The sequence below is a fragment of the Rhipicephalus sanguineus genome, chromosome 2, assembly GCF_013339695.2.
Source record: "Rhipicephalus sanguineus isolate Rsan-2018 chromosome 2, BIME_Rsan_1.4, whole genome shotgun sequence".
Lineage (NCBI taxonomy): Eukaryota > Metazoa > Arthropoda > Arachnida > Ixodida > Ixodidae > Rhipicephalus > Rhipicephalus sanguineus.
The window spans coordinates 141,834,719-141,849,741 of NC_051177.1; the positions used below are offsets into that span (position 1 = coordinate 141,834,719).

A 15,023-nucleotide genomic window follows, 5' to 3' on the forward strand; every position below is an offset into this window, starting at 1 on the left:
TCATGTACATAAATAGAATTTGGCCTCTACATTGCCTCATTCTTGATAAGACAACTATGAAACACCACCCCGCCAGTGCTTCATCAACCTAGCAAAAAGAAACACTTTCATGTTGCTATCTCATAAGAATATGCTTAGGAATCCTCTCTAACTTTTTTTTTCTGCAATTTCGCTTCGAAGTATTCGAACAATATTCTAGAAATATTCAAAAATATTCGATTCGATTCGCACTCACACTTCAATATTCGAATTTGCTTCGCACCCCAAATTTCACTATTTGCACAGCTCTAGTTTCCAGTAACATACACATGTATCGGACTACCTGAAGAATATTGCATTTGAAACATGAGTGGATACGGTGTAGGGGAACTCATGTTTGATGCCAGAACTTATTAACCCTTTGTGACATTTGGAGATGCAACTTACTTTTTCTATTCCTGTGCTCTGTTGGCAAGGAAAAGACCACAAACACTGAGCTAATGGTAAATTAAGTATTCTTGTTGCCTAAAGTTTTTGTAATCTCTTCTGGTTGAAATATTTTGCTACAGGGACGATGGTTTTAGTGAAGGCAGTATCGTGTTAATGACACGTGGGGCATTTCTGCAGGCATTTCAAAATATTCTTTACCTTTTCATGAATGCTTGCTGCTAGCAGATCATTGCATGTAACTTGAGTGGGTTGTTCGTTTTTGAATAAATGTAGCATGACTGACCATTCAAGAATTATGTTGTAATTAGAATTGCTGTAAAATACACTAATTTTTTTCTAACACTGCCACTTGCTTTAAATTTGGTTTGCCGAACCTTGTCCTTAAATTGTGCAAATTTCATGCATTTATAGGTAGTCTATCATAACGGGTGTCGCAATGGGTTTAATTTCATTATTGCTCGCTGTAACTGGGAATATAAGCAGCATAATGTGCAAATGTTATCTGATAGTGCCAGATGCATGCTGATAAACAATAACCACTGGTTGTCCAATTCATCTTTGAAGGGTCGATCCAAAGCATTTAATAAAAAAATTCATTAATCACTGCGTCACTGCGTTAAATGTGGCCGTACGACGTGGGCATACGTTTGAGCATGCTGGTACGTAGAGATTTCATTTGTGCGCCCTAAGCAACCATGGCCACCTGTTTGCAGGCGGGTGGTTGATGCCCTTGAGCTGGTCCGCAAGCACAGCCATCTGTCCAGCCTGGAACAGCTGCTTGGCTGCATTGTTGCCGTGTCCAGAAAGGGTGAGCGCACGAGGTCACGTTGACCCACCGTGGTAGCTTAGTGGCTATAGCGTTGCATTTCAAGGTGCGAGGGCTTGGGTTCAATTCCCGGCCATGGTGACTGCATTTGATGCGTGTGAAGGGTACCTAGATTTAGTCGCAGTGCATGTTACAAGAGAACCCTGTGCAGTCCAAATTAATCTGGAGACCCAATAGGTGTGCCCCATAACCATATCGCGAACGCGGGGTGTCGCTGGAACCGATGTTTCGACAAGCAGACTTGTCTTCTTCAAGGCTGCAACTGCTTCAGCTATTCTCGATAAGCCTTGAAAGCTTGAAGAAAAGTCCACTTGTCGAAACATCGACTCCAGTGACACCTCGTGCTCGCGAATCTTTCATTTCTTCACACTTCCATCTTCCCCCGAACTTCTGCCTTTTCTTTGGATCATAACCGTGTCATGGTTTTGGCATGTAACACCCCAAAATTTAAATCAGTAACATTGCATAGGAGTGTGTAGCAGGATGCAGGCATGAGGAACACTTTAGTGCTGCTCTTTCACATGATTAGAAAAAAGAAATGGACAACTTAATCACCGGATTGACAATAAATGAAGGGCATTGTTGCATCTTTTTCTGTCTTTTTGCAATATTGGCTGCTTCCTCATTAAATTAAGCTAGTGGGCCAATGTTCCTAGAGAAATAAAGTGAGTGCACCAAGTAATTGGATTATTGTTGCACTTTACTTCGTTTTTTTTGCGTAAAATGTACCTGCTTTAGTTTGGTTATGCGTGGGGCTCTGTAAAATGCCTAGCTATGGATGCTCTCTACCCTAGACTACTATAATTCGGTTGTAAGTTATCACCATTATGTCTCGTTGCAGAAAGTGAGCGGAAAGTGGCGATAGGGCCAGAAAGAAAGTCTTCCAGATAAATATCAATCTTGTTTCGTCCAGCTGGTAGAAACATTGCTAAAGCACTTTGCATTACCTTGCACATTTGCACAGTGGGAACACTGATGAAAAAATTGTGCATCTTGTTTCATCTATTGCAATAAGTACCTAATGACCCACTTATCATGGTTGGGAACCTCGTTGGCTGGTAACCTCAGTTAATTATTTGTAGACGTTTTTATAGCACCCAGTCTCGGTTCTGGTTTTAGAGAGCGCCGAGAGAAGCGGGACCCAGAAATAGGTTGTTTGTAAACACGGCTGGCCACGTGAACACACACAGCAGTGCTGCTCTCGCCACATGCGGCATCGCACACACGTGAGCACCATGTTGACAACTGTGGTACAGCTCATGTAAGGAGCATGGCAGCCAACACAAACTCATGCCATAGGTGGTTGTTGGTTGTGTACATTCAAACCAAGTTGATGTCAATGTCACCGGTTTATCGATGTGCCCCCTCCCCCACTTGTGCTAAAGGTACATCAGTGTAAAGAGGAAAGCTAGGGCTCCTCAGCACTTTGCAGTTGGGGGTTCCCCATGGCCTGAAAGTTCGAGCGCCCCTGATCATAAATTGGGAACCAATGATGGGGGGCCAACATTTGGTCTACTTGATTTACAGTGCAGGTGTGGTAATAGGCAATTGAAATAGTACGGGCAAGTTACAGTTAACTAAAGTGCGTTCTTTTATTCTTGTTTGCACCAGTGCCTAGCATGGTTTGGGCTTACAATATAGCAAGCGGTACATGACAGTGCTCTCGAGTTATTACTCCCAAAACCTATCGTACTTGTAATTTCTTGTCCAGTTTTAATTTTCCCATGACTGTAGATAAATTTTCATGCCTTGCGGCATGAAAAGATAACTTGCCGCCGGCAGGGATCGAACCTGCGGCCTTCTAATAGTACGTCCGATGCTTTACCACTGAGCTACGGCGGTGTCATCATACCACCCCCCCCCCCTCATCCACTTGCCAGTCCCTGCCGGCGGCAAGTTATCTTTTAGTCCACTTTACTTTATTCACGTTTACATCTTAATTACTACAAATAACGTCCCTTATACTTTCCTTGGCTTATCTGTTTGTTCTAATTAATGTTGTGTCTAGCAAAGAAAAATGAGCCCTTAAAATTCCCCTCCTATCGTTCATTCATAGCAAGGGTCTCGTTCTGGCAGACTTGGATGCCTTCAGGTAGTATGCAAGGGATTATTGGTCAGCTGCCAGCTCGTAAAAAGATTGCGTGCTTTGTGACGCCAGCAGGCAGAAAAGAGTGTTCCACACTTGCCGTCATTGCTACTAGCGGCACTGACTAACGCTCTTAGGTTTTAAATGCACATACATAACCCAGAAAGTGGACGGAGCGATGACCGCCGCCGAGCTCATTAATAGAGCATCAGACGCATTATTCAAAGGTTGCACGTCAGGTCCCTGCCGGTGGCAAGTTATCCTTTTGTCCACTTTACTTTCTTCACATTTACATCATAGTTACTATAAGTAACATCGGCTATACTTTCCTTGGCTTCTTGTCTGTTATAATTCACGATAAAAACAGTAACTTGTTAGTTCAGCTCAAGCTGTAACACCAGCCAAGCACACAAGGATCCACAGAAACACGGCAAAGGGTAGCACGAATGACCAAGATGGAGACCAAATGCATGGGACGAGTGCTAATCTCAGTGTTCGTCATTCGCACTACCCGTTGCAATGAATCCTAACTGACTCGCCCAATTTTCCGTTCTGTTGAACAAAAACGCTATCTGCTTTGCCGACACCGCCGAATCGGAGTTTCATATTTTGGAGGAGTACGCAGAATGTGCAAGTCGATACACAATGTAGATAAATTAGATCGGTTGACAGTGCTTTCTTTTTTCATTCGCCCCCTCCTTTTTTTTTTTTTTTTGCAGCTCCTGCAAGGGAGGCACATGCACTGTTTGAGGAGCTTCTGCGGGTGCCCCTGTCGGTCGCGGAGGAAGAGCAGCTGATCAACTTTTTCTGCGAGTTGGCCGACCCCATGTGGTTGTGCCATGTCACTTTGCACTTTCTGGAGTGCAAGCGGCCACAAGCCGCCCTCTTGCCGACTGCGGGCCTCCGCGAGCTATTTCGGGAGGGAAGAGCGCAGCAGGTGAGCCGATTCCAAGTTCCTGCAGCAACACTCATTGAACTGCTTGTCATTGTTTTGCGTAGGCTTGTGCGAATAGTAAATTTTAGGTCCGAAGCGAATTCGAAGCGAATAGTGATCTGGTGGAAGCGAATTTGAATAGTTCATATCACATATTATAAAGAAAAATGAGCATATTTGTCAGGACCCAACTAACCAGCACAATATTTTTAAAGTTGAAGCAAGGCGTATGCATATGTCATTCTTTTTGGTTCAAAGGGAAGTAGAAGCAACTTTGAGTAGTATCAGGATTTGGCTTTCGGTAGAATGCAAGTGATAACCTCTAAAATATGTTACATTTTAAAATTTACTATATTTAGAGCATATAAGCCGGTATCACAAGCTTTTAAACTTAAAAAATGATTAATCGATGTGAGGGTAATACAGTAACACCTCACTAATTTGAACTTGGTTATTTCGAAATCCCACATAATTAGATGGATTTATGCGGCCCGGTATTTTGCAATGTGAATTTGAGTGGATAATTTGAAGTGGCGGTCAGTACCAGCCCGGTTAATTTGAAAACTTTGGCTGCCATGTGCCAATTCCCGATCTCGATTTAGCTTCAAATCCGCAGAAACGATGGCCCTTAGAAGCCACAAGGCAATGCAGTGTAGCGATACTAATGAGTGACAAGTGAAGCATCCCAGCCTCGCTGCTGCCAGCGCAAGAAAACAAAACAAAAGGCTGTCTCATGGTCAGCTGAAATGTGCGGCTGCGGAAAAGAAGACGTGCTTCACTGCAACACAGCGGTCATATGCAGGCAGCATGACGCATGCGTCTCTCACCGTCAGCGCGTCATGATTTACCCATTCTTTCCGGGAAAACTGAGAAATTAATAAAGGCCGCTCTGACGGAATTCGTGATGTATGCAAACCGCCGATTGGCGGTTGTTCCGGCAATTTGCACACTTGCACTGCGGGCGGAGTACTTGCCTGCAATGCCTACTTGGAAAACTCTGTTGGAAAACTTCAATGATCATCTTTTCCACCCAGAACACATCGCGAATTCCGTCACACTGGTCATTATTAAATTCTTTATTTTACCAGAAAGAATCGGCGAATGGTCGCATCATGACGCGCATCATGACGAGCAGGTGACATGCTGCCCGCGTGTCACCACTGTGTCGCAGCGAAGCACGTCTTTTCCGCAGGCACGCATTTCAGTTGACCACGAGACCGTTATTTTCCCTCTTTCTTTTTTTTTTCTTGCGCTGGCAGCAGCGAGGCCCGCCGTTTCCCCGGTATAGTGGCAAAATTGGGACCAGGTATTGCTGGAAAACATAACCTTTGTAGCCGCAAACTAGCAGGCACAGCAAACGACCACCTCTGATTACTTCCAGTAATTCAAAGTTCATTGCATCCCGCTTTTTGTGTGTTTGGTTAATCCGAAAAACTGCTTAATTAATTTTTCACGGTCCCAGTGACTTTGAATAAACTGTATGTTCATTTAACCTTGAAGTGGCCTTCGCGGCAGTGCGGATTTTTCCTGGAAAGGTGTATTCACGGTATAGCACACCTTCACTGCAGTGAAACCATCTTTACAGGGGGTTACATGCGGTTTATATATGTCTATTCGTTCATTTCGAATACTTCGAAATTTCCTAGAATTTAAATTCGTTTCGAAGCGAATTCGAATACTGTAATATTCGTTCGAATATTCGAAGAGCTCGAATATTCGCACAAGCCTAGTTTTGCGCAATAACCGCGCCAAAGATAAAGCTCCGGCCTTATGTGCACCATAAAAATGGCGAATAGGGGAGGGTATCAAGCAAGATTGACTCCATCAAAAAAAGTGCTTGCAGCTTTTTTCTATGTTCATTACAGGCTCTTTCAGTGTCTGGCTTTTAAGTCTCAGTGGCCAGTTTAGGAGCAACACTCGCTTTGATGATGAATGCGGCCACTCGGTAACGTAACTGATGGAGGCAAACTGACGTCATGACGGACGTGAGAAGCTTGATACAGATGAAGCCTGTATCAAGTTCTCGCGTCCAGTTCACAGTTCACAGTTGCAGCAAGACTGCTTATGCTACTAGGAGCGCTTATTGCAGTTGCAGACCGAGAAAGCAAGTCTGAGCTGTTCGCAGGGCTTTGAGAATGCAGGGCGCATTGCATAATGCTGTTAAAATTAATACAGTCGAACGCGTTTATAACGAACTCGAAAGTGTTGCGAAAAGTGGTCGTTATATCAGTAGTTCGTTGTATATGGACTCGCCCTTAAAAACGTGCGCTTAGCGGCTAAGCCGTTTTTTTTTCTTTGTGCATTTCTATTAAAGTGCTAACAACCCCTTCGGTGACAAGCTAAGCCTTTTCGCGTCGTGAAGCGACGCCCGCTGCGTGCTCACGAGTGAATTAACCGGCTTTGCAATGAGCTGACACAGTTTCACCGAAGCGCGGTACCGCGATGTGGAGCCGATCATCCCTGGCTAGTTGCGTGCAGCGCGTCGCCTACTCGGGTCGCGGAGTCACTGCCGGGCCGCTTTCTGTATGCCGTATGCGCGCGTGTACGTTCTTCGTGCTTGCTTCACTCCGGACCGTGCACTGACGGGTGCGGCGACTAGTCTCTTCGTTCAACGCGGCGAAAACAAGCATTTTCCAAGCAACACGCACTATAAGTCTCCGCGATGCTCTCGCGGCCCTGCACGACGGTGCGCGGCGCACTTCAGTTGTCACCTAATCAAACACGCAGTATACACTCGCTGTCAGTGCATCGACGTCCTCGCTGTCGATGCTCGCTGTCGACGTGCATCGACATTAACAACAGCGAGCTACTTTCGTTTCTACAAAGTGACGCGCACTTTAAAGCGGTCTCGCACGACGCGGCGGCGGCGAACTTGCGAACGGCAGCATGGCGCGCTCGTACCGCCGTCAATCCGCAGTGTACGGCGTACGCCACACGTGCCGCCGAGCAGATATCTACGGATGACTGTGATAAGGTTGTCGGCTATAAGGCATAACGGCACGTTCTTCAACGGCCGCCACCTCGCCTTCGCTCATTTTTGATGCTTATCCGCAAAGGCATTGCCGCAATCGCGCGGAAGTCGAGATCACCGATCGACCGGTCTCTGCCGTTACCGAAAAGACGGACGACCTTTTGCGGCACGTTGTGGCGTCGACGAGTTTAGGGACGCAGTGAACCTTCTTGCGATGAAAAGTTATCGCGGTTATCACTTCTAGCATTTATGCCTTCTTGCGTTCCAAGGCATGGTTCATCGCAGGCAGTCGTAGCTGCAGAGAACGGCGTCAGGAAAGGTTACCGTGCGAAAGCTGACCGCAAGGCTTCATGCTGCCTACTATTTTTTCTCCTCACTGCCATTCTACCACTGAAGAAAAGGCTGGAAAGTGAGCGACCTCGCTCGCAGCGTCCGAAATCTGCGTGCGGTGCTCGCCGATCTGGGTATCTTAGTCGCGAGTAAACTGCAGCGGGGCACGCGCGAGCGCGCGCTCCTGTCACGCTTTAGAAGGCATGTTTTAACTTTTTTTTCGCTTCGTATGTACCATATTTTTACCGCGACCGTGTCTGAAGTGTTCGTTGTAAAAGTAGGAGGCTTTGAAAAATGTTCGCTATATCTGGACGCAGCTTCAATGGTTAGCATAGGAAAATCGTAAGTGCACACAAATACGGTCATTATAACCGATAGATCGTTATATGTGGGATCGTTATAAGTGGGTTCGACTGTATAGCAATTATGTCTATCATCAGAATAACTTAAACTTGAGGACGAATCTTGTGTGATAAGAGAACATCAGGCAATCGCTACATAATGATGAATGCAGCCTAACCATAAGAGACAGCAGTGACTGTAAATACTAACACCCATTGTCTTGTTGCAGTGCAGTCTGAGATGTCAGTGTGCCACCTCAGTGTTGCTATTTCACCAAATGGTTTTTTGTAGGCGTGTGCGAATGGTAAATTTTAGGTTCGAAGCGAATAGTGATTTGGGTTGAATAATTTCGAATCAAATTCAAATGGTATATATTACATACAAAGAAAAATGAGCATATTTGTCATGACGCAGCTAACCTGCACAATATATTTATTTTTTTTAAATTGAAGCAAGGCATGTGCAAATGTCATTCTTTTTGTTTCAAAGGAAGTGGAAGCAACTTTGAATAGTAGCAGGATTTGGCTTTCGGCAGAATTTAGCTGATAACTAGGCTTGTGCGAATATTCGAGCAGTTCGAATATTCAAACGAATATTACAGTATTCGAATTCGCTTCGAAACGAATTTAAGTTCCAGGAAATGTCGAAGTATTCGAAATGAACGAATAAACATATATAAACCGCATGTAACCCCCTGTAAAGGTGGTTTCACTGCAGTGGAGGTGTGCTGTACGGTGAATACAGCTTTCCAGGAGAAATTTGCACTGCCGCGAAGCCTCACTTCAAGATTAAATGAACACACAGTAAAACCTCGTAAATTCAAAGTGACTGGGACTGTGAAAAATCAAATTAGGCGGGTTTTCGAATTAACCAAACATACAAAAAGCAGGATGCAAGGAACTTTGAATTACTGGAAGTAATCACAGGTGGTCGTTTGCTGTGCCTGCTAGTTTGCGGCTACAAAGGTTATGTTTTCCAGCAATACCTGGTCCCAATTTTGCCGCTAAACCGGGGAAACGGCGGGCTTCGCTGCTGCCAGCGCAAAAAAAAAAAAGAGGCAAAAAGACGGTCTCGTGGTCAACTGAAATGCGTGCCTGCGGAAAAGACATGCTTCGCTGCGACACAGTGGTGACATGCGGGCAGCATGTCACCTGCTTGTCATGATGCGCGTCATGATGCGACCATTCGCCGATTCTTTCTGGTAAAATAAAGAATTTAATAATGACCAGTGTGACGGAATTCGCGATGCGTTTTAGGTGGAAAAGATGATCATTGAAGTTTTCAAACTGAGTTTTCGAAGTAGGCGTTGCAGGCAAGTACTCCGCCAGCAGTGCAAGTGCGCAAATTGCCGGAACAACCGCCAATCAGACGTTCGAATACATCACGAAATCCGTCAGACCGCCCCTTTATTAATTTTAATTTCTCTATTTTCCCAGAAAGAATGGGTAAATTATGACGCACTGACGTTGAGGGAAGCATGCGTCATGCTGCCCACGTGTCACCGCTGTGTTGCAGTGCAGCACGTCTTCTTTTCCGCAGGCGCACATTTCAGCTGACCACGAGACTGCTTCTTCTACTTATTTTTTTTCTTGCGCTGCCAGCAGTGAGGCTGGGGTGCTCAACTTGTTACTCATTAGTATCGCTACAAGGCATTGCCTTGTGGCTCCTAAGGGCCATCGTTTCTGCGGATTTGCGGCTAAATCGGGATCGGGAATTGGCACATGGCACCCAAAGTTTTCGAATTAAGTTGGCTGGTACTGACCGCCGCTTCTAATTATCCCCTCAAACTTACATTGCAAAATACAGGGCCACAGAAATTCTTCTAATTATGCAGGATTTCGAATTAATGAGTGCATGATAATTGATGGTAGCGCAGGCCAAAGACACGGACAAAAGAAGGCACATGAGACACCACAGCGCTGTGTCTTCAGCATGTTCCTTCTTTCGTCCGTGTCTTTGGCCTGCGCTACCATCAATTATCATGCAACCATACCAACAAGCCCAAATCGCCACCCTCATCGAATTAATGAGGTTTTACTGTATTACTCTCGCATCGATTAATCATTTTTTAAGTTTAAAAGCTTGTTATACCGGCTTATATGCTCTAAGTATAATAAATTTTAAAATGTAACATATTTTACATGCTATCACTTGCATTCTACCGAAAGCCAAATCCTGCTACTACTCAAAGTTGCTTCCACTTCCCTTTGAACCAAAAAGAATGACATATGCATATGCCTTGTTTCAACTTTAAAAATATTGCACTGGTTAGTTGAGTCCTGAGAAATATGCTCATTCTTCTTTACCATATGTAATATAAACTATTCGAATTCACTTCGACCACATCACTATTCGCTTCGAATTTGCTTCGGACCTAAAATTTACTATTCACACAAGCCTAGTGATAACCTGTAAAATATGTTATGTTTTAAAATTTACTATACGTACCTAAAGCATATGAGCCGGTATAACGAGCTTTTAAACTTAAATAATGATGAATCGATGTGAGGGTAATATGTTCATTTAACCTTGAAAAGGGGCTTCGTGGCAGGGCGAATTTTTCCTGGAAAGGTGTATTCACGGTAAAGTACCCCTCTACTGCAGTGAAACCATTTTTGCAGGGGAGAGGGGTGCATGTGGACTAATATACACCGATTCGTTCATTTCGAGACATTTCCAATCATTTAAATTCGAATCGAAGCGAATTCGAATACAGTCGATCCCGGATATATCGAACATGAAGGGGATCGCGAAATAGTTCGATATATCGATAATTCGAAATACGAAATATGCGTATTTAACGCTTTAATTAAAGCACTGCAGGCCTCGATACAGTTTTCTGAAATCGTAAAAAGCGCGAACATGACGATTCGCTGACATATGCTAAAGAACAAGGCCAGAACTTCTTTTGCATGTTAGCGCACTTTATTTCGCATGAAAAAAGTCCGTCAACTTGTCTTGCTTCTGCGCATCGTGAATTCATCAAGTCATCGTCAATATCATTGAAGCTTTCCAAATAAGTCAATTCAGCACCTTCCGCCACAACAGCGGTGATTGACGCTGAACGCTGATGCGAGCTCTGTAGCGCGGTAAAGGGTTTAGCGGTGGCAGCGGCGGCTGGCATCTTCAAACCGCACGGGTCCATTTCCGCAGCACCGACAACGTCAGCTCCGATCTCGGCATCGATGCAGTCAGAATCAGCTACGTGATGAAGTCACTCGCTGTGCTCCCGTCCAATACGGCGCCCGGAAACGCTAATAAGTTGCAAAATTCACTGACGCACCGTACGCCGTAGTCGGCGGTCATGACGCGCCCAAAGTAGTCACCTGGCGCCAAGGCTCGTAAGGAAACAGTGCACGACGGTGCTTTACTTGACGTCGTTCCAAGCACCGGTCATCATTTTTATCGCTATGAGCGGGACAATGTTTAGTTCGACTACCGAATGACGATTTATCAAGAACGAAGCGAGAAGTACACATGCCGCAAGAGACAACGCTGCACGAAGAAACATTTCTCCACCGTCGACATGTTGGCAATACCGATGGCACTTGTGGCTTTGCAGAAGGCAGCCTCTACTTCGGCGAGAAATGCGAAAAAAAGCGTGCCTCTGAGATCTGAGTTTTAAAACCGAAAACACTAAAAATACGTCACGAGGTTGCGGATCTCGAAGGCCATGCTTCGCGGGCCCGCATGCCATCGTGCGCGGACAAGGAAGGGAATGCAAACATTACAACAAGGCTGCCAAGTCACTTCGAATTCTCATTTTGGTGCCCTCGGAAATCAGCCTCTTTGAAAAACACTAGACCATGCGTTAAAACCTGCGAACCGCGCGTCAAATATACCAGTGAACTGACACGTGCTGCGCAGCGAATTAGAGCAACGCAATTTCGTCACCTGCGCGCGACGAGGGATTGGAACTTATAAGAACACGGCTGAAAAATGATGAATAGATGTTAGGAAAAATGCACTTTCTGGGCTTAGGCGCGGGGCAGCATTCGATATAGCGGATGTTTCGCTGTACGGGAGTTCGATATACATGCACACCAGCCCCATACTTTTGCATGGGAAATTCAAGGGGATTTCTCAACTGTTCGATATAGCCAATAATTCAATTTATCAGAGTTCGATATATCTGGGATCGACTGTAGTGTAATATTCCTTCGAATATTCGAAGTGCTCGAATATTCGCACAAGCCTGGTTTTCTGGCCTAGGTAGTGAATTGGAATCCAGAAATTTCATGTGCTGGCACACAGCAAGGAAGTTGCACAAAGGTCGTACTGCGCATAATGATAAAGGCGACGTGACTTCAGGCTGTAGATTGGCGCACACATGCTCATGAGCACGTCGCTTGTTTTACGACATGAGCTAGCGTCATGGTGCACGGTGCACGATGCTGTTCAGGCAGAACTGCTACTCTATTGTTGCCCTCTCTTTCCTTAGCCATACCGGCCTGATGTGCGCCAACGAGCATTTGCCACGCTGGAGGTGATGCAGAGCTTCTTGCGCCTCATGCCACTGCCAGCATCACAGCTGAATGCGGCAGCACGTGTGCGAAGCCAGTCAGGTGAGAGATGGCCTGAAGTCGTCGAGACTGTACGTGTTGGTCACTAGTTATGCTAGGTCTGAGGGACTTACAATTTTCACTTTTAACATTAACTATTAGGTGTGTGGGCTAAAGAAGCAGCAGAGGCATGCTGGCCTTTTACATTGAAGCTATTTTAGTCTACCTTCTGCCGTCATTGTAGTAATAGAAGTAGTAGTAGTAGTTAGAGATGTGTGAATGGCACAATTTTGGGTGTGAAGTGAATTCAAATACAGCACAGACCGCTTATAATGTAAGTCGCCCGAGTCGGGAATTTCCACACTATAAGCGTTACAGCACTATCACCAAAACATTTTTGAAAGGCTTCACGTGTGCAAAACAAGACAAACAGGCAGTTGTAGTGTCTGCAGACCTGAGGTGCCGACATAACGAACGTGGGGGGGAAGCAGCGTAACGCAGTGATTCCACTCCTGCGCCAACTGCGCCAAAGTGCGCCAAATTGTATTTACTGCGCCATCCTGATAATATCAACGAAATTTGCGCCAAACTGCGCCGAAGTCTTGGGTTTGGGGGCGTCTATCACCGGCAATCGCACCGCCGGCGCGTCAGAACATGTGCAGCTCGATCTTGGGGCTGCCAATAAAGTCGCAATCATGGACCAAGAATTATTCCGCTGAATAAATGGCGCTCGCGCATGCGTTCAGAGTAAGCCACGATGCCACGCACGGTGCCGACGCAGCTTCTGTTCTGCAAGTCAGCTCGACAGCAAAATGCACTCTCCGCAGAGGCTCGTGACGTCTAGGCCTATCGGTAGCGAGAAAGTGCGACGGCGATTCATCGGCGGACGTCGTCTGTTCCAGAAACGCTGCTGATAGCTCGTTTCAAGCGTCGCACGGCACGTAAGGAAAGCAATGTTCAGTAATAACTACATGAGTGCCGCTAAAATGTCTGTCAGTTCTGTTTCCGGACATCGCGGAATGAAATCTGGGATCGCTCGCAGTAGATATATGGGACAATATCGAATTTTCCTTGCTTCGCGTTTATGGAAGAGCACGCGAACGGTGGAAACGCGTTGACACTTTTCCTCGGATATAACTTTATCCATGGATCTTCATCCAGAACAGCTGTTTCGTAATTCCTTCCGCCAGCACGTCCGAGTTTGTAATCACTCTGCGGTAAATACTCCCTAAAAGGCCCTGCCCTTTCGAGATCACGTGCTAGGGTTCCAATTAGAATTTTTTGCTTGCTTTTTTAAAAATGTCATCTCATTATGAAATCGTATCTCCTGGTCGGAGCAGCCGTAAATGCGCAGCTGTCAGTAGCGGGCCCGTCGCTGACGGCCCACAGTGAAGCGGCTACGCCATGTTACACGTCCGCCCCTCGCTTTCGGGGGTCAATAGCTAACGGTTAAAAAAACTCAGTTTCGCCTAAGAGCGAAGCAATGAATGCGACACCAAAAAATTGTATTGAGAAACGAAGTAAGACTAGCAGCTAACTCTTTTGGATCCGATCTCGCGTAACTCAACAAAACGCTGGTTTAAGGGAATATGGCCCCTCCAGGAACCGAAGCGTTTTCTTGCTCTGAGTCCTCTAAACGCGAAGTAAGCGTTGAGAGCACAGCAAGTTTACAAGCAGTCTCCTGATGCCTCGAGATGGCGCGCGCGCAAGCGACTGCGCCCTTTGAACGATGCGCCCCCCCCCCCCCCCCCCCCCCGCTTCCGCTCCCCTGGCGTCCCTTCATGCTCCTTACGAAAGACGGGCGGGGCGTTTCCTCTCTGTTTGATGAGCAATCGACGGCAGGCCCGCACGCGGGAAGATGTTATCTCATGCGCTGTCCGTGCGACGGAGACAGACGACCGGCTAGTTTAATCTCCGCTTCAGCCGCGTTCGTCGCCAGCGCTCGCGAGCTTTTACCCGCTGCTAGAATGTGCGTGGTGATGTTATTAATTTGGACTTTATACGGAAAATTACGGCAACGACGACGGCAAAAATCCGCCGAGAGCGTCCATATAATTGCTGTCGCAAGGGTCAATGTACGGGGCAGATTTTGCGCCCCCCCCCCTCTTAGCTGATTAGGGGGGGCCGCCCCCCCCCCCTGCCCCCCTGTGCGCACGCCTATGCACCTGAGATGATTTTTTCCATGAGATTTGCAATGAATCGAAATATTTCTAGCCTTCATAAGAGCCCCATAATAATACTCAGGTGCTTCAATGTTAATGCAATATGCTTCTGTATTGCACTCCAGGATGTAAAATTCGCTGCTCCAAAGTGCTCCCAGATGCAAAATTATCTGCTCCAAAGTGCTCCAAGATGAAAATTTTGCTGCTCCAAAGTGCTCCAAAACGGAAATTTTGCTGCCTCCAAAAATTGCTCCAAATCAGAAGTCCTCGGTAGCATCACTGGTAACGGAAAGTCTCCAAATAACTTTTCGGACCTCTTCGTTTGTGTGGACTTTGCCGCGGTACCACACTGTGCAGAAAACTATACATCAGACGGCAATTGAAATTTCTGCAGACTTTCCAATTTTGCGGACTGTGCGCGATGTCCCAAAACGTGGCGAC

The 15,023-nt window shown here is 46.1% G+C and overlaps 1 protein-coding gene and 1 non-coding gene across 2 annotated transcripts in view; one reads left to right on the forward strand and one right to left on the reverse strand.

Moving 5' to 3' along the window:
* The window catches only part of LOC119383736 (protein ELYS), a gene marked incomplete at its 3' end in the record, with an annotated part of 29,110 nt that extends 16,627 nt beyond the window's left edge, over nucleotides 1–12,483 (forward strand). Inside the window, 3 exon segments of the mRNA XM_037652029.2 lie at nucleotides 1,143–1,237; nucleotides 4,061–4,278; nucleotides 12,360–12,483. Of these exon segments, the coding sequence (XP_037507957.2) occupies nucleotides 1,143–1,237; nucleotides 4,061–4,278; nucleotides 12,360–12,483 (437 nt within the window).
* Nucleotides 3,026–3,097, reverse strand: Trnav-uac (transfer RNA valine (anticodon UAC)). Its single transcript has one exon. It is a non-coding gene; the product is annotated as a tRNA-Val (tRNA).
* Nucleotides 12,484–15,023: the final 2,540 nt, after the last annotated feature.